Source organism: Lathamus discolor, chromosome Z (genome assembly GCF_037157495.1).
Source record: "Lathamus discolor isolate bLatDis1 chromosome Z, bLatDis1.hap1, whole genome shotgun sequence".
NCBI classification, from domain to species: Eukaryota; Metazoa; Chordata; class Aves; order Psittaciformes; family Psittacidae; genus Lathamus; species Lathamus discolor.
The window spans coordinates 48,651,504-48,670,494 of NC_088909.1; the positions used below are offsets into that span (position 1 = coordinate 48,651,504).

The 18,991-nt window shown below is 39.9% G+C and overlaps 1 protein-coding gene across 8 annotated transcripts in view; it reads right to left on the reverse strand.

Moving 5' to 3' along the window:
- Positions 1-485: 485 nt before the first annotated feature.
- TNFAIP8 (TNF alpha induced protein 8) overlaps positions 486-18,991 on the reverse strand; it is a 67,686-nt gene continuing 49,180 nt past the window's right edge. For 4 of the 8 annotated variants that reach the window (XM_065662361.1, XM_065662362.1, XM_065662359.1 and 1 more), the window contains exon 2: positions 486-2,372. In XM_065662361.1, the coding sequence (XP_065518433.1) occupies positions 1,807-2,372 (566 nt within the window). In that variant the 3' untranslated portion in view covers positions 486-1,806. The other 4 variants (XM_065662358.1, XM_065662363.1, XM_065662364.1 and 1 more) reach the window with 4 other exon arrangements.

Here is an 18,991-nt window from a genome sequence, read left to right on the forward strand (position 1 = left end):
GAAACTATACTCTGCAATATGCAAGATTTTCTTCATGATGTTGTGTTCCATACATGACTTTTGAGGGACCCAAGTACAATGAATTTTCCATTTAAGTAAAACATGGGAAGGGATATTAAATGATATTCCTTCAGATGTCAACCTAATGTTATTTCTTGGCAAATTCTGGGGTACTGTCCTTACATCAGCTTCCAGTTGTTCCAGTGCAGTGGTACATTAGTCTCCTCCCTCAGCTGGACACTAGAGGCTTGTATAAAATGAAGTCACATTTTGAATACACATTTCTCTGGCATATTGCTGGTAATATTCACAGCCTAGTGACCAAACAAACATGAAAAAAAGTTTGGGTTTTTTTCTTAAAATATCACAAGTAATGCTGAAGCCATATGTCAGGGGCTGCAATGCTTTCTTTGCTGGCACAGGCCAAGTTGGCTTTTTTATAATGTAAAATGTAATAAGGAAAAAAAAAAAAAAGACATGGCAAGTTCAGAGTGCAAATATTCTTTGGTTTACTCATTAAAACAAAAGGACACACCGAACAGCAAAACACTGGCAATTAAATAAACAGCAAATTCTTTATATGCATCCTAACAAAAAGTCTTTGGGTGTTTGAAATGTATTAACTTCATGCTTTTAAGTACATTACAGTGTCTATAAAGTCACATTTTTTTTATCCCCAAGGGTAAGGCAGGAATGAGTGAGAAAAAGAAGGACAAAAGGTAGGAGGGAAGAAAAGAAGGGGAAAAAAAATCATTAAAAGATTCCATTTTTCTATTAGTTAAATAGTATATAACACAATGATAAAACTAATCTCTATTTCTAGTTCCATAGTACACAAAGCGAATTGGCTTGGAATTTATTTTCAGATGATCAAGCTTTCTGAATTCACATCATCATACACATCAGCCTAGTGTATAAAATAGACTGACTTGCACCTTTTCAAAAAAGAATCATGAGCCTTCCAAACCAAGTGACTGATTCTGTGATTCTATTAGCAGGATGCTAAATACCTTAAGGAATTGCACAGATACGTCACTATGTTTTACCTCATCATAGGCAGTGTTAAAACCACGTACCACAAGTGGTTTATAGGGAATATGCTTCCCAAGTTAGGCTATCTTACTGTAGCTTATTCCTAAATAATCCCCAAATAATCAAAGGAAGCAAGCATCTGTGAAGATCTGTGAGGATCTAGACTTGACAGATCCTTCCTTGTAGACAAGAAGTTTTCACTACTGAGCTGGAGATGAACAAGCCAGTTAAGACTCTAAGTGATGGCATCACTGATATTATTTAAAACTGAATGCTTCACAAGGGCAACACTAGGAAGCGGAGATCTGTGCAGAGAGCATTAAAGACTATAAATGAGTCAAACATATTTTACAAATAAGTCAAAGAAATTATAGACTGTACCATCACCATAGCAATGTGTTACCAACATTCCTGGACTCTGATAGTTTAGAAATAATTCTATAAATCTATGAAAAATATGGATTGTCTGATAGCATACTGTTTTATGTATCTATCTTGCAAGACTCGCTCTACTTGGACCATTCTTTTTTATTGCTGTTATCCAGCTGTTTCTGTAGGCAAAGCACAGTAAAAAAAGGCATGTGCAGTATTCTTCCAGGTAGACTGTGAATAGCAACAAAATAGCTCATAATAAGGAATCAATTTAATAAAGGTATTTTGGAAATATTTTTCATAAGGTAAAAAACCTGTTTCACATGCTCCCTTATTCCTTCATAAATCAACAGTGTTCCATCGACAAAATAATGCATAGGCAACCAACTTTAATACACGTACTTATATGTTTCCCTCATCTAGCATTTTGTTGACACCATCACAAAGTTTCTGCAAATGGAGTTTATAAGGTCCAAAGGGATTGTACAAGGCAGCCAAAAATTCACAATCAGAGAAGTGATCAAACACATTGTTGACACGTCCATGTGACTTCGCAGTTAGGTGACGCTGAATGATTTCATGAAGCAGTTCTCTACAGTCATTTAACAGTCTGGACAAAAAATTCCTGTCAAAGGTGTAATCCACCTGATGGAAACTGACCACCGTCTTAGCCAGCTGATGAACTTTCTTCTTGAATTTCTCCATCAACGCTATTTCATCCTGATTAAATTGGTTGTTCCTGTAGAGAATTGCCAACTTGAGGACTATCTTAATGAGGTTTTTGATTATCTTCTCTGCTTCCTTTTTATTTTGTGTATACTCCTTTGTCACTCTGTAGAGCTCATCTAAAACATCACTGCTGGTATCATCGATCAAAGTAGTTGCTATTGATTTGGATACCATCTTTCCAAGGATCTTCTTCTGGGCCTGAATGGCCAGGCTTTTGGAGTTGAAGACATCTGTAGCCACTGGGGGGGGGGGGGGGGGGGGGAAGAAAAACAGCTTGTAGTCAGTAGTTCATAACAAACACACCATAGAGAGTAAGTTGAGGAATACTTCCATGTCTACCCATTCATGTCGGTCCTAATAAATGCCACAAAACCCCACAATCTTATGTATGTTGTTGCAGAATAACCCATTTTTTCAACCCCTAAAATGCTGTTGTCTTTAGGTTTACTTTCTTTGAGACCTTTGCCTTTGAGAAGAGACAAAATGAGACAGAACTTGCTCAAAAGTGGTTTAAAACATCCCTTCACGTATGGATTGATGTGATTTCAAAGCGAGGCAATAAACCTGCCCTATTTCATTAGACAAATTATAAGCCTGATCCAATTCTCACATTCATAATGAAATCTGAAACCATGACTATCCTAACATCATGACAATTACCACTGCTACTCAATTATACACCAATTCCATGAACTGACTGTTGCAAAACTTTCCCCTGCTTAACATTTTACATGATCAATGAATTCAGATCCCACACACCATTTTTTTTAATAACAGAAACACAAAAATCTTTTTTCAGCAAACAATACAAAGATTCTCTGGATGCAGTCTGCAGTTAGTTTTCAGAAGGTAAGCAAGTATAAATGAACACTTCTATGTCTTACATAGACATGCAGAAATAGCCAAAAATGGGGATTGCCATAATACTTGCAAGCATAACCTTACAAAGAAATCCTCTGTGACCAAAAAAGTAGATTCTAGAACACATATCCACCTCCAAAACTGTGCCTGCTTGCACCAATATACCAAATGACTGGTTTGCAATTTCTTCAAATACTGAAGAATCTCGTTTTGTGGAATGTTTCCGTTCATGTTCTGTTTCCAGTGACAACTATTTACAGCACATTTCCTTTGCAGCACCTTCTCCACTAAGGTGGATGTGAATTTGTATTTCCAGGTTGAACAGCCTGGGAGACAGCTGCCTCAACACTGCAGCTTTCCTGGAGGCTCAGACAGGCTGAAGGAAAGCTTCATCCGTTTATATTCACTCTGCATATGGAAGATTTGCTTTGCAGACACAGGGCCTGGAAACTTTTTTTTTCTTTTAATGAAAACATAAACCCTGCAGATGGCAAACAGTGAGACCCTGAATTTGGAAAAAGTTTCCCTTTAACTATTTGTATTTGGGCAGCTGGGTGTGTTCAAACAATGGGTGCCTCTGGGGTTCCAGCAAATAGAAAGGGCTTGTCCTTCAGGACATAAGATACAAATCTGCATTTTTCTCTTTAACAGCACTTTTGAGAAACTCAGTAACAAGGTCCTCTTCTGTCACCTCAGAAACTTTCAAGCATATTTGTCTGTTAACCTTTCAGTGCATTCCTGTATTTTGTTTTGAAGCATGAAGTGTTTGAGTGCATTTTTTTAAATCTTTATTACTCAAGGACACTCAAAAACCAAAGAAACCATTGTTACCCATCTTGGGCAAAGCACTCGAGATCACAAGACAGAGACATTTCTCAACCACAAAGATACAGGAAGATGTTGAAGATGCTAAGCAGTCAATCTGAACTGAAAATGTTCACTTCACTTTGCATTTTTAAGAACAAAACTGCAACTGTTACTAATCAAAGTATTTCACAGAGTGGTCAAATACTATAACTTAGCAGCCAATGCTTTAGAAAAATCTACACATGATGATAGCTTTTTTCTCCAAAACGGGACTATTGGTAGTTCTTTCGTATGTTTCATTTCTTAAAGCCTTCCAATTTACTAATTGCTCGTGATGTCTTCTGACACTTCACAAAGATATGCAGACATTCATACTATTAGCAGTTGCTGTTTCAAAGTATCTTCAGGTACAGTTCTAACAGTTTACACGTAACAACCTGCAAAGCATCAATTTCAAGAAACTGGAAACATGGGCAGTTTTCTAAAAATTTTAGTTTTTTAACAAAAAACAAAACAAACACCTTAGAGTATGTAATTTATTATATGACAAAGTGGAGCTTGACCTATAATTACCATTGCTAAGCAAAACAGAAATTGTTTGCTTACAAGAGGTGTTAAACTCTGAAGGGCATTTCTCTAAAAACTGTCCAAGTTTTGGGACTACTCAGCATGGCCTGTTTTCTACCTGCTTTGCAATATGCTAGAAGTCAGCTTCATTCCCCCTGTGTCATTACATGGCTTCTAACTTATTTGCAAATTATGTAAATTTCATATTTCAGTATTTCAGTCAATCCAAAAAGAAACTCACAAAATATTTGTATTTTATAATCAGAAATTTTCCTCACTACCTGTCCTGGGTTCAGCAATAGCAGTTATTTTTCTCCTTTTTAGTAGCTGGTGCAGCACTGTGTTTTGACTTTCGGCCTGGGAACAGAGCTGGTAACACAAATGTTTTAGAATGACCAAGGACTTTCTGAGCCTCATGTTCTGCTGGGGACGAGGGGAGGCCGGGAGGAAGCACAGACAGGACACCTGATCCAAACTAGCCAAAGAGGTATTCCATACCACAGCACGTCATGCCCAGGGAGGTAACTGGGAGTTACGTGGAAGGGCACGGGCTCTCTTCAGGGGGGTCGAACTTGTTCAGCGGTGGTATTGTATTCTCTTCCCTTGTTATTTTCTCTTATCAATATTATCATTGGTGGTAGCAATAGTGATTTGTGTTATACCTTAGTTACTGGGCGGTTCTTGTCTCAACCTGTGCGAGTTACATTCTGTTGATTCTCCTCCTCATCCCTCCAGGAGCTGGGGGGTGGAACGAAAGAAAGAGGGAGAAAAGGTGGGGGGAGTGAGTGGACGAGCTGTGTGGCTCGGTTTGAACCACAACAGTTCTTTTTGGTGCCCAGTGTGGGACACCATCCACCCAAACCCTGCTGTGGCAGCAAGTGTCACACTGCCCACTAACCCACGAAGGCGAGCACCATGTGCTTACCATGGTGGAAGCAACCACCGGATGGCTGGAAACATACACTGTGCCCCATGCCACTGCCCGGAGCACTATCCTGGGCCTTGAGAAACAGATTTTGTGGAGACACGGCACCCCAGAGAGAACTGAGTCAGACAATGGGACTCATTTCCGAAATAAACTTATAGACACTTGGGCCAAAGAGCATGGCATTGAGTGGGTATAGCACATCCCCTGCCATGCACCAGCCTCTGGGAAAATCAAACGGTACAATTGGCTGTTAAAAACTACACTGAGAGCAATGGGTGGGGGAACACCTGGGTTGGAGCAATCCCAGGCACAGCTACAGATTGGGCAGAGAAGAGATTCAGAGCGGCCCTGCGGAGAAGGACTTGGGGGTGCTGGTCAATGAGAAAATGAACATGAGCTGGCTTCAATGTGCACTTGCAGCCCAGAAAGCCAACCGTATCCTGGGCTGCATCAAAACAAGCATGACCAGCAGGTCGAAGGAGGTGATCCTGCCCCTCTACTCCGTTCTTGTGAGACCTCACCTGGAGTATTGTGTGCAGTTCTGGTGTCCTCAACATAAAAAGGACATGGAACTGTTGGAACAAGTCCAGAGGAGGGCCACGAGGATGATCAGGGGCTGGAGCACCTCCTGTAAGAAGATAGGCTGAGAAAGTTGGGGCTGTTCAGCCTGGAGAAGGCTGCGTGGAGACCTCATAGCAGCCTTCCAGTACCTGAAGGGGGCCTATAACCATGCTGGGGAGGGACTCTTCATTAGCGACTGTAGTGACAGGACAAGGGGTAACAGGTTCACACTTAAACAGGGGAAGTTTAGATTGGATATAAAGAGGAAATTCTTTCCTGTTAGGGTGGTGAGGCACTGGAATGGGTTGCCCAGGGAGGTTGTGAGTGCTCCATCCCTGGCAGTGTTCAAGGCCAGGTTGGATGAAGCCTTGTGTGGTATGGTTTAGTGTGAGGTGTCCCTGCCAATAGCAGGGGGGTTGGAACTAGATGATCTTGAGGTCCTTTCCAACCCTAACTATTCTATGATTCTAACTTTCAAGCATTGGGATACACACATACCAAAGGCCACCTGGTTGGTCAACAACAGAAGATCCGCCAACAGGCAAGATTCAACTTTTACATTTCGTAGAGGGGGACAAAGTTCCTGTGGTGCATATGAAGAATTTGCTGGGGAAGACAGTCTGGGTTATTCCTGCTTCAGGTAAAGGCAAACCCATTCGTGGGGCTGCTTTTGCTCAGGGACCCGAATATACTTGGTGGTTAATGTGGGAAGATGGGGAAGTCCGATGTGTACCTCAAGGGGATTTGATTTTAGGGGAAAACAGCCAATGAACTTAATTGTATGCTCTTGCCTGCTGTGTAATACTTTTATAGCCCATCAATTAGATGTCTTCAGGTCACCAGCGACTGGCCCTGACTTCCCTCCAACCATCATCCCAACAGAGAATGAATTCTGATAGAACGAGTTCTGCAGTGAAGAAACAATGAGAATCAGCAGGCAATGATCCAACACTGCACACAGCCTTTCCTGCCCTGAAAGACTGTTACAAGGGATGGAACCTGACATCATGGACCAAATGGACTCAACAGCATTACAGGGATTGGTCCATGCACTAAGAAATGATTTCTTTCTCTCCGTCTGTGTATGTATGGTATATTGAAAGATGGTATATTGAAAATGTGGGATCTGAGCATGACATAAAATGGTATGGAATAAGGGGTGGATACTGTCCTGGGTTCAGCAGTAGCAGTCATTTGTTTTCCTTCTTAGTAGCTGGTGCAGTGGTATGTTTTGACTTTCATCCTGGGAACAGAGCTGATAACACAAATGTTTTAGTCTGACCAAGGACTTTCTGAGCCTCATGCTCTGCCAGGGAGGAGGGGAGGCAGCAGAGACAGGACACCTGACCCAAACTAGCCAGAGAGGTATTCCATACGACAGCACGTCATGCCCAGGGAGGTAACTGGGAGTTACGTGGAAGGGCACGGGCTCTCTTCAGGGGGGTTGAACTCGTTCGGCGGTGGTATCGTATTCTCTTCTCTTGTTATTTTCTCTTATCATTATTGTCATTGGTGGTAGCAGCAGTGGTTTGTGTTATACCTTAGTTACTGGGCTGTTCTTATCTCAACCCGTGGGAGTTACATTCTCTCGATTCTCCGCCTCATCCCTCCAGGAGCTGGGGGGGATGGGGGGTGGAGGGAATGAAAGAAAGAGGGAGAAAAGGGTGGGGAGTGAGTGGATGAGCTGTGTGGCTTGGTTTGAACCACGTCACTACCCATGGTATAAAGACCTAAAATGTATTTGACAGTCAACTTCTTGAACAAAAAACTAAGTTTAAGCAGTAAGATTATAAAGCTTCTTCAGATGGAACACACACACTTCATTAAAACACAGTAAAATTACTACTTACTTGTTCATCAAATGGAATTGCAATTGTTAATGCTGACAGCAGAGAGAGGCAAAGTAACCCGAGCTGAAGACAGTCCCGAGGGTTATTTGTTCCGCTAAATCCAGCGCACGCTTTATCATGCACTTTGAAATGCCATCAGAAGCTATCACAGAGTGAACACGGGGTTTTCCCCCAACCGTAACAGCAGCTCTTCTCTGCTACCTTCCTCTCCTGCCTGCAGTGCTTCATTTTGTTTTGGCACCTCAGAATGCAAAAATACATCGCAGTGGTTTCACTTCCTTGAAAAGAGAGCTGAAAGAAACTGCACTGCTGAGCAAGCAGTGCAACACCAATAGATGTTATATCAGACAACTGGAACAATTAGCAGAAAGGGAGAGAGGAGAAGAAAGGTCCTGTGACTCTTAAGGGTAGGGGATTTGTCAAGAAGTTAAAACAGTAACCTGGTATCTGCAAATGCAGATTCTCTCATGTATTGGAGACACCCGATTCATGGGTCACAGAGTGCCTGCACCTCCAAGTCCCTGTTCTCAATGTGAGGACAGCCCAGCATCTGCTTCCAAACTGCTGACCTCAATTTCAAACACAAGCATCTGAACATAAACCTGTAAATCCATGTTGACAACTACTTAATGCAGCCTCATTTTCTTAGGGTTGATTGTATGTAGTCACTTTTTAAGAGTGCTTACAGTACCTGACCAGGATGTATAAATCTCTGACCATGCGTATGGTATTGACAAGCCCCATCCTTGCCCGTCAAACTGAAGTAGCGCTGTTTCTCCAGCAGACTGCAGTAGACCCAGAATTTGGGCAGGTAATTCCACTAATTTTAAGCATCTCAACTATAGTTTTTCCTCATGACAACTCTTTATTCCTATTTCTTTCCTGTGCAGTCTCTCACTTCACTTTTTCAAAGGTGTATCATCAAAAAAAAAAATCAATGGGATGTCATTTTCTGTACAAATTTATGCAAATAAACATGATTATGTTTAGTAAAGCCACCCATCCCCAGAGGAGAGGACTCCAAGGGGAAAGTCCCTCAGAGGAAATCATGCCTCCATTATATGGAAATTCACAGGATCTTAGGGAAGATGGGGACATCTGCAAAGCCTTGTAAGTTATTATTCAGAAGGGCAAACAAGTTGTTGGAGACTGCCTCCTGTGAAAGCTGGGAGCTTAGTAATTATGAAACATCTTGATTTTTCCAGCCAACAATAAATGTGTTTAACAGTATCTTGTGTTAAGAGTCAAACACTGGACACAGTGGGTGTGTTTTCCCCAGAATATTTTACCTTACATATATTTTCCTTAAAACTGTAGTGGAAGCATAAACTTTCAGAAAAAATTTGGAATTGTGGCGTTAATAAGCTCTCAGAAGACTAGTATAAAAGTACAAGAAGGCTACTACTTAAGGCTGTGTGATGTTGGCTTCTCCTTGACATAGCAGCTAGTGCACCTCCATTCATACTGTGGCAAATGCCTCTATTTCTCAAGTCTATTTAAAGTAAAAACAAACAATACAAAAACAAAAAACAATCCACATGCAAACCAACCTACAAAAAAACAAAAAAAAAAACCCAACACACAACCAACCAAACAAAAAAACAAAAAACAAAGGCAAACAAACAGAAAACCCCACCAAACAAACAAAAAAACAAACAAACCAGTAATGTGGGAGGGATTAAATCAGGTTAACTCACTGACTTAAATCAAGGCAGCATGTTTTTTTCTACAAGGTAACAGTTGATGGTAGATTCAGTATCACTTGCAGTTGATTGCATTCAATCTCATGTACATTGACAATGAATACTTGAGTCACTGAGTGGTTTTAAGCTTGTTGAAATAATGATGGACCAGGAAAAAATAAAACAAACAAAACAGTAAAAACTTCCAGTGAACCATGCTAAATGCCATCGGCAAGTCACAAGTTGAGCTTTCTGACTATGAGTTGCATTTCTAGTGTACATACTTGGTATGTTGATACAACTGTCCCAGCGGAAGAGAAAATGTGGCTGTAGAGCCATTAATAATGATGCTGCTTCATGAGACAGTTCTCATTTTAGTGATTGGCATGCCACGTACTGCACTAGTACCTGGTGAGCACAAGGTCCAAAAACAACAGTGGGGTTTGGGCAAGGCAGAAGGAACGCTTCTATGGGACCAGGAGGAAAGAGCACCAAATGCTCCAGGCAGCGTTTAACAGACTGTCTCGAACAGCTTTGAGAAATGTGGCAACCCATTTCCTGCCAGGCATCCTGTGTGGACAAGTGTGTTTGCCTCTCTACAGACTGTGGGTGAGAGCTACAGCTAAAAGCCCACACGCTGTATGAACTGCATGTTCAGTCAGACTCTCAGAGTGAGAGAGAAGAGTGTGAGAGAGGGAGGCAACCTGAAATCAAGTGGGATTGATAGAACTCTCCACAAGTATGACACACAGTCTCTGAGTGTATGTGACCGTAACCTGTGCACCTTCAAAATCATGAGAGCGCACAGATAAAGGGATAAAAAAATTACTGTTTTCTTACTTTTTCTTGTGCCTTCTGCTTTCTCAGTCTTTACTGAGTTGCCCTAGTTTTCACGAATGATAAAGGCCAGAAACTTTAGAAAAAAATAAATACACTGAGGCCTATAAATATATGACTTCATGTATAAACACATGACTTCAGTAAGGTAAAACTGTGATAGACTGCAAGAGTGAATGAACAAGTCCTGAAATACAGAACAGGCAAAAATAGTCATAAACCTGTTACCAGGCCTGTAACTATTTTCACAATGTACGTACTACATGACAATAAGATTAAAAAAAAAACCCCAACCAAACAACAAAACACAGTGGTAGGACTCAGACTATGAATCCTTCAGATACGAATAATGTGAGCTGATTTTTCTAGCTGCCACCACAATTTATAGCTTCTTAACGGAGAGAATCATGGTTTCAAAGAGTGGGTTTTGTTGGTATTTTGTTGTTGTGTTTCGGTTTGTTTTTTTAACCTAAGTATCAATGTTTCAATTCTTATCTAAGTGTTACAAAGTTTCCTGGGTAAAAGGTGTGTTAAAATTTTTAAAAGCACAGATAAAAGTCCTTGCAATGTAGAAATAATTCCAAAATCACAGCAGTACCCACATGTCCACTTCAGTATATTGGCCAGTCTTTGGGTTTGTGATTCTTTGTTCATTTGTTGGCTTTTTAGATAGCAAGGAAAACCAAAGCTCGTACCAGACATGCAAGACATGCACTCTGACAGCTTTCACTCTTCAGCCTCAGACACTGGGACTTCAACTTCTGCACTGGTTGATGGTAATGGTGAGAAGAGACGAGGGCAGCCACAGAGTTTGCTGGGAAAAGGACTACAACAGGGCAGATAGCTTGGGCAAGCACCATCAGGCAGCGGGAAACCCAGAAGGCAAACAGGTAAGCACAGACGGAGGGGAAAAAAATAAAAAAAAGGCAACAAACCAACAAAAAACCTACAAGAGCGCTATACAGTACTTACTTCTTCCACATAGGCCTCTGCTTTTTTGATTCAGGTACACAGGGTCCTTATTTGAAGAGCAAATATTTTATTTGGCACCTTGTTTTTCAAAAGCGAGGTTTATGTGAATATAAATTTTAACTACGGAACAGTTTGAACTAAAAGTTTCAATGCATACAAAGCATTCGTTCATGAAGGTAACTAACCTTTTCCTACCATTCTCTTAATGGGTTCAGTAAATTGTACTGAATTCTCACTCACCATAATCTTTACTGACTGAGCTCACTATGAGAAAGTTAATTAGTCAAGCAATGTGCACTAATTTTAACATTCACACTGGAAGACCTTCAAAAGAAAAAATACTCAATCTGAAGCCAAGCCTAATGCATGTCAAATATTACATGAGCAGGATTACTGGATTTGTAAGCCAGCTCTGAAGCAAGAGTTTATCAAGCAGTTTTGGAAAAAAATCTGGCTAATCACACATTTTTAAAAAAATATAGAGCATGTCTAATTTGCATATTCTTACCCAAAAGTAGCATAAAGCCAGCAACAGGATCACAGGACAGATTAAAAGAAAAGCTAGCAAACACCACTGGGCACACCTTTTTTTACTTAATGACGTGCTGAAGAAGTAATTCTCAATAGGTTTGCAAAATGCACATGATATTGCTATATGCTTCCTCATTTTGCTATTTATTCTAGCTTTAGTGTATTAAAATGTCCAAAATTTGACCATCAGCAAAAGATGACATACATTGTAGACACAAAACCAAAAACAGACCATGAAAAACAGAAAAAACTACTTTTTTGATCAAAAGATGAGAAGAATTGCCAAAAAAAGTACCTGGAGGTTAAAGCTGTGTAGTGTGGCAAGGAAAGACACTATTAGCAACAAGAATGTATGAGCAGAGTTTTGTACTCCCATGAGATCAGCCTGTGCCAACAAGTTATTCTGGTTTTACATGCCCGTGCTTCCCACAGCCACCCTGTGCATCACATGATACATACTGTAGCTGATTTAGAAATTTAAAAAGCCTTCTGAAAGCCCTTCTTTCTAGAGCCTCTGCATGTATTTTAATTAACAGCAGAGCTTTATTAATAAGGAAAAAAATATCAAAACAACAGATTAACTTCTAATGGCTGCTCTTAGAGAAGCGTATTTTGAAATGTGTTGAATATTAAAACAAAGAAAACGACAGTCACACAGAGGAGGGTCACGAACTTGAATTTCACTGCTTTGCCACCATTTGTTATCCTTGCTGGAATGTAACAACAGGTGCTGTGGTATGAAATATGCAGCCTGTGTATTTCAGCTGTTGGCCGCTTCAGGGCTGTATCAAGTTCCTAGTTATCTACCAGGTGTCCATGCACAATCAAGGGTAACACTGGACAAATCTCTTCATAGCAAATTAAGTGTATCTTTGGTCATTCCTTTGGATCAAATAAATGGAAAGCAGGTACTGTATTTTTTATCTAGCCTTAGAGACATGTATCAAACTGCAGCAAGACAATAGTGCCAAGCTCCCTAACCCAGGTCACACTTGCAATAAAATAATTGGTCCATTACACCTGAATGTTTTACCAAAAGCTGCACTCTAAAGAGTTATCTAATTGCTCTTACAACCATCCTTACAAACGGAATGTCTCCTCTCCAAAAAAACCTTAGCTGTAGGCACAGGGCCTAGGATAAAAAGCTTCTGGCTTGAATGCAGAAGGAAAAGCACTGAGACCAGCAGCCCTGAGGAACTTTGAATCCACTGGAGAGACTCAAACTTGACATGGGGACAGGGTGAGGAAGTTAAAAGGAAGCTTAAGACACGTGATAAAAATATAAGGAACTGTAAGGTTGAGACAAGATGGCAATCTGGCATGAAAGGAACAGGGAACTAATTACAAGGACCAGATAGCAACCTGGCTGTCAAAATGCAAACAGCATGTATTTTGAATAGCATGTAAAGAAAGCCACAGAAGAGGCTTTAGAGAGTTCAAATCAGAGAGTTCAAATGGCAGAAGAGTTTGTGAGTGATCTTACAATGGCTTTGAAAGTAGTTAATAATGTTTTTCCTGTATTTCTAGTCCTGTTCTTCTCAGTGCCGATCTGTACGCCACCCTGTCTGCTCCTTGCAGACAAGAGAGGAGTCCCTTGGTATCTCTCTTTCAGTGTAATGTTGAAAGAAGGCTAGATTGCTAGTTTACACTTTCTTATACTTTCGTTATACAGTTTTGTATCTTCCACTGGATGCCCCGAGAAACTAAATGAAATGTTCCACACACACACATAATGCAATTCTGTCTTCTCCTTTCTAAAGAAACTCCTGAGGCACCAAAGATTGCCACAGCTACAGGCCAGATACTCGGAAAATATCAGTAGTGATTCTCAAGACGCTCAATTCTCACATGTCTGGCTAGCATATTCCTTTTTTCAATATCAACACTGAAATGCAGATTATAAAACACAAGAAAATATGCCATTAAGAATTTTACTTATCACTTACTGGCTTTTTCTTTAGGCCTTGAATACTAATGACACCCTTCATCTCTTTTGCAGTTTTTGTCACTACTTTTTTCCTGTTTTATAGCATGAAGGGTAAGTTTACTGGCAGTAACTGAATGGCTGTATACAGAATATATGCCTTGTCTATGCTTTTGCACCAACCATTCATGGTACCATGCATATTCTGGAGGACTACACTTGGTGGCAATAGTGGTCTTTTCCATTGCCACTGCTAACATTCATTTCCCTTACTTTCCCCTTCCACAAGGGGCAAATTTTTTTCTCCCAATATTTAGTAGCCACAGCTACTAAACCCTACTCTCTGTATCCATGCTACAACTACCAGGACTTTCATCCAAACTTCCAGCCATGAAACAGGATTATAACTACCTATCTCGTAACTCACTGCTGTTGCCTTTTCTTTGTATTGTCTGCATGCGAGGTTAGATGGGGCTTTGAGCTACCTGGTCTAGTGCAACATGCCCCTGCCCGTGGCAGGGGGTTGGAACTAGATGATCTTTCAGAACTTTCCCAAACCATTCTATGATTCTAATTCAGTGATTGAGAGTATTACCTCTCCTTCATTCCTTTACTCCCTTGCTGTTTGTTCTGAACATGATTCAAATGCACACTCTATCTTTTGGGTGCTTTTCTTTGACTCCTGTTTGTTTCCACTTAATTTACTTTATTCCTGGAATATCCAATTAAAAAACAATGCTCAAAACAGTGAAAAGTATGAGAAGTATTTCTATGCATAACACTTACTGGAAAAAAGAAAACCCACCAATTTTTGACTTGACAACACCCAAACTTTCAAGCATGAACCAAGATAGTCAAAACACACATCCACCTTCCCACATATCTAAAACGTCTGGTTTTGCCTTCATCAAAGTCTGAAAATTCTAGTCAAATATAAAGTATAAGAGAAAAAATAGGCCTTTAGTACTGTTAGCAACTTGTTCTTCTGTAAAATTACATCTTCTGGTTAAACACACTGCCATTTTCTTTTGTCAGGAAGCAGTATTATTTGGATACAAAACTTTGATACCTAGTAAAGCACCAGCAATCCTGTTTATTTTTAAATGTTGCAAATATATTTATTGACTAAACGTAGGCAATCTCCAGAGATACCTCTCAGCTTCAGCTCCTCTGCGATTCTGTGAAACCTGCACCTCTTTCGTAGTTCACTCCTTGGGGCAAGGTGTGGGAGACTGAGTACACTGGTTTTTCCAGCTGTTGATTATTGCAGAATTTAAATGTCCAGCTTCTTTATTTTGCCCTGGCATCAAAGGGTACCTTTAAGTAGGCGATTAAGAGCACTGATCACCTATGAAGGTATTTCCACCATCAGAAAAGGTTGTCTTAGCTTGAGATTTTCAGGACTGTTTCCCCCAAAAAGTAAAAAGGAGGGAATGCAAATCTGAACCGGGAGGAGAAAAGGCCTCATGTGGTGAAAATAAAACACCATTAATCTAAATTTCAAATTAGTCAGATTCTGTTTTGGCACATTTAAAAATGTCAACAGTTTCTCTTCACCTTACGGTGATACTGCTCTCCTCCCATAACAAATGGGTTGACATCTAAATCCACCATAGCTTACATCTGTTTCAACTGATTACAATACCAGCTGCTTGTTGCAAAGAAAGGTAAGTATGAATACACCTACAGGAGAGTGATGTCTTGCATCTCAGACTTCTGCAACTCTAATCTCCAGCACTAAGGACAAGGCTGCAAGCTTGGTGAAGACATCTTACCACAGGTGTAGACACCAGAGCCAAACTTTATTCTTACTCCTTCCCGAAGCATCCACTACTTCTGATCATAGCTGCTCAAATTCACAATTCACTGTTTCAAATTCTTTCTTAGCTTCTGAAGTCGATCTATTTCTCAATGAGTATTTTCAATATAAGTGCTTTTAAGCGAACAGAAACATTTATTCATTTTCTCTTTTTGCAAGTAGGAAAAAGTAGCCCTTAGAATCAGTGGCTGAAATATTCACCAGGGTCATTTATTTGGTTTTGCTAATATTAAACAGATTTTTTTTTTCTTTCTATAGATAGCTCTGTCTTGTAGAATAGTTTGGTAAAATGGACATAGTAAAGGAAAAAACAAATCTCATGAAAGCTTTAAGTTTTAAAACAGTTGAATTTCTGCATATTTCTAAGTCAAAGTTCCCCACACACCTCAATGAAGTTAATGAAGTGGAAGCTTGTCTGTGCATACAATGATTCAGTGCTTTAATTCCTATATGAACTGAAATGCAAACGTTTTGGGATCAAGACACAAGGGTATCACATTCGTAGAGGTCCACTGAAATCACAGCTACCAAGGCCTCAGAGAAACCTTCAAGTACTGACCTTCATAGAGACGTAAAATACATGTCAGAGTGAGTCCTTGGATCTCAAATTACAAAATTTTAAGGGATGAACATTCTCAAATAAATAAAATGGTAACTCTCACTTTACTGCAATTTATTCTCATTAGTGTAAACTGCCAGCAAGAGTACGACTCCCTGCAGACACCCCAACATTTGTGTACTATATGTCAAACTGAAATACAGGTTTCCCCTACTGCTATGCAAAACAGATCTCTGATGTTTCATTACTAATCTGTATAATTACAAATACTGATACCAAATTCAGCAAAAGGTAGGAAAAATCAATTAACTTATACAGTATGTATTCAATCCTCTACATAGCTTCTGCTTCTGTGGTGAAGATTCTGGATCTCAAGTTCTCCACACTGAATTCGCCATGCCATGACGTGGGCTCTCTACTTCCCATTGCTAGCCAATCAAGCACTAGAAATAAACCACAAAATAGAATCCTGACAGGGAATCAACTGATGAAACTGAGTCAAGCCACACCCCAGCCCAGGCAGGGAATCTTACAAAGCAAAACAAAATTAATGAGAAAACATCCCCAAAGGATGAATGCAGAATAAAGCTCTCATAAGGACAGGTTTTCCAGTTTCTATCCTCCTTGCTCAAAACAATGTGCCCAAATGAGAGCAGATTTAAGGCCTGTTCAGTAGTCATAATGGTGATGTGTCCACAAAACTGTACACCTAACATTAAAAAACACTAGTAACTCAGCAAATGTACTAATGCAGACAGAGAAAACATGAAAACCTGTGACTTCCAGATTTCCCACAGTACAAAAAGTTAATGTTAATATACATGAGTAACATTCAGATTGGTGATATTTATTAATGCAAAAACAGTTTGAGCACTCAAAGTTCTTCTGAAGTCAAACACAGCAACTGTTACTGCTAACAGTACGACCACTGAATACTACTGTATCTATGAAAGATGTACCCAATACACAAAACTGAAAAATTAATCCTTAAACATGAAAAAAGTAATTTTTTGCTTTAAAGCAGTTACAAAGTAGATGAAACTATTTTCAGCCTGCTACTTCTTCTATTGAGCATGATGCATGGAAAAACAAAACCAGAAGCGGTTTTATAAAGCAGCAGAAAAATCAGTAGCTCTTTCACACCTCTTTATAAAAGGCTCTCCTCTTACCATATTTCGTAATTTAATTGTAATAAAATATCAGTCCAGAAGGTTGAAATAAGACCTCCAGTACAGCTTTTATCTGCTTATTTTTTTAAATGTGTTTATAGACTCTAAATACCTGAGGAGAGAGGGGGGATGGGAAGCAATTTGCTTTTCAAACAGTCAAAAATGTGAGAGTTTCCCTTTTAAAACTGTCACATTTTACAGAAGATTTGACCAAAAGATAAATTGTTGCTGATTAAAAGAATGATGTGTGGCTTTGAATAAAAATTACAAATTACAATTAATATCTGAGTGTTATATTTTCCTTATCCTTGGAACATGCATTAGAAAAGACTCATTATTCTTAGAAGCCATTCATTTAGCCTTTTGCTATACTTGGAAATAATGCTGATAAAGAATACAGCCTTCCCAAATGTAGATGCAAGGCCCTTCTCTTACCCAAACAGTTCTTTTGATTCTCCAGAGATTCATGGACCTTTGCTCCCTGATCTCTAACCTCTGTCTCATTTGTAACAGTGCATAGTTTGCAAATTCCTCAAAGAAAATAACCCAAGGGTCTAAGAAGTACTCTAATACAGCAAATGCTGTCATCAATAAAGGGGAGGAAGGCTGGTAAACTAGGTCTCCAGTAAAACAACTGATTCTGAGATTAAAAAAAAAGACTGGTAGAATTTGAGAACAAAACCACCAAGTGAGCTGTAGCACATGACAGAGGCTGAGAGGACTAGGGTGGCTAAGCCTAAAGACTAATAATGGACCCAATCAATACGTCTAACTTGTTACTGGGAAATCACAGAGAAAACAGAGCCGGGCTCTTTTTGAGGATACACAGCAGAAGAGCAAAGGGCCACAGACACAAGCAAGGGAAATTCTTATTAGGATTGACCACTTGAAGGTAGTCAAATATTGCAATATGTTGCTAAAGAAGTTGTGAGACCACCACTCTTTAAGGTACTATCAACTTAACTGTAGAAAGCCTAGGCAACATCACATAACTTTGGATCCAACTTCAAAGCTGGCGCTGCCTCAAGTGGATGACTGTGCCCGATGACCTCTAGAAGTTTCCTGCAGCCTCAACTGCTCTATGATTCTATCAACTAGATAGCTCAAGGGACTGTATCTTATTTGAAATGAAATTAATGAGTCTTCTAGTTCACTATGAATTAAAAGATTTGATTACGTGAGTATAATAAATGGATCAAGCAAGCTAGCATTCAATCCAACAACTGCAGCTAAATGATTAAATTGTTTGGAGTTTCAGTGATTCTCTGAAGTAACCTACCAGCCACAGCTAGTGCTTACTCCATACCCTCTGCTCAAATTACCACCTAGCTTCCTGATCTGCTCCAACCGCATGAGGAAGAGATTGCTAAATACGAAGTGTTCTGCTGACGGTAATTACTCCATATGGACTTCCAAATGTGCTACACAACAAAAAAACCCAAAAACAAATGGTTCTCCCACTCAATTCTGAGCCTGCAGAAGAAGCAAGGAGAGTAGACACCTAACACCTTCACAGAGAGGTTATCTCAAATGTGACCCTTATTTTGCCAGGAAAAAGACACCCAACCACTCCTTTGACTTTTTAAGGGGAGAAACAAAGAGCTGCTTCCAGAGTCTTACGGTTGAACAGCCTTAAGCCAATGCTCTTACCAAGACACCCGAGTGCCTGCATCTTGCTGGAGCTGCAGCAGCTGTACTACAAACAAAGGTAACTGTATTCCTGTTCTCAAACCCCTTTATTAATTTCCTGTATCTTGCTTCACTAGATATACAATCCTATGAATGACATTA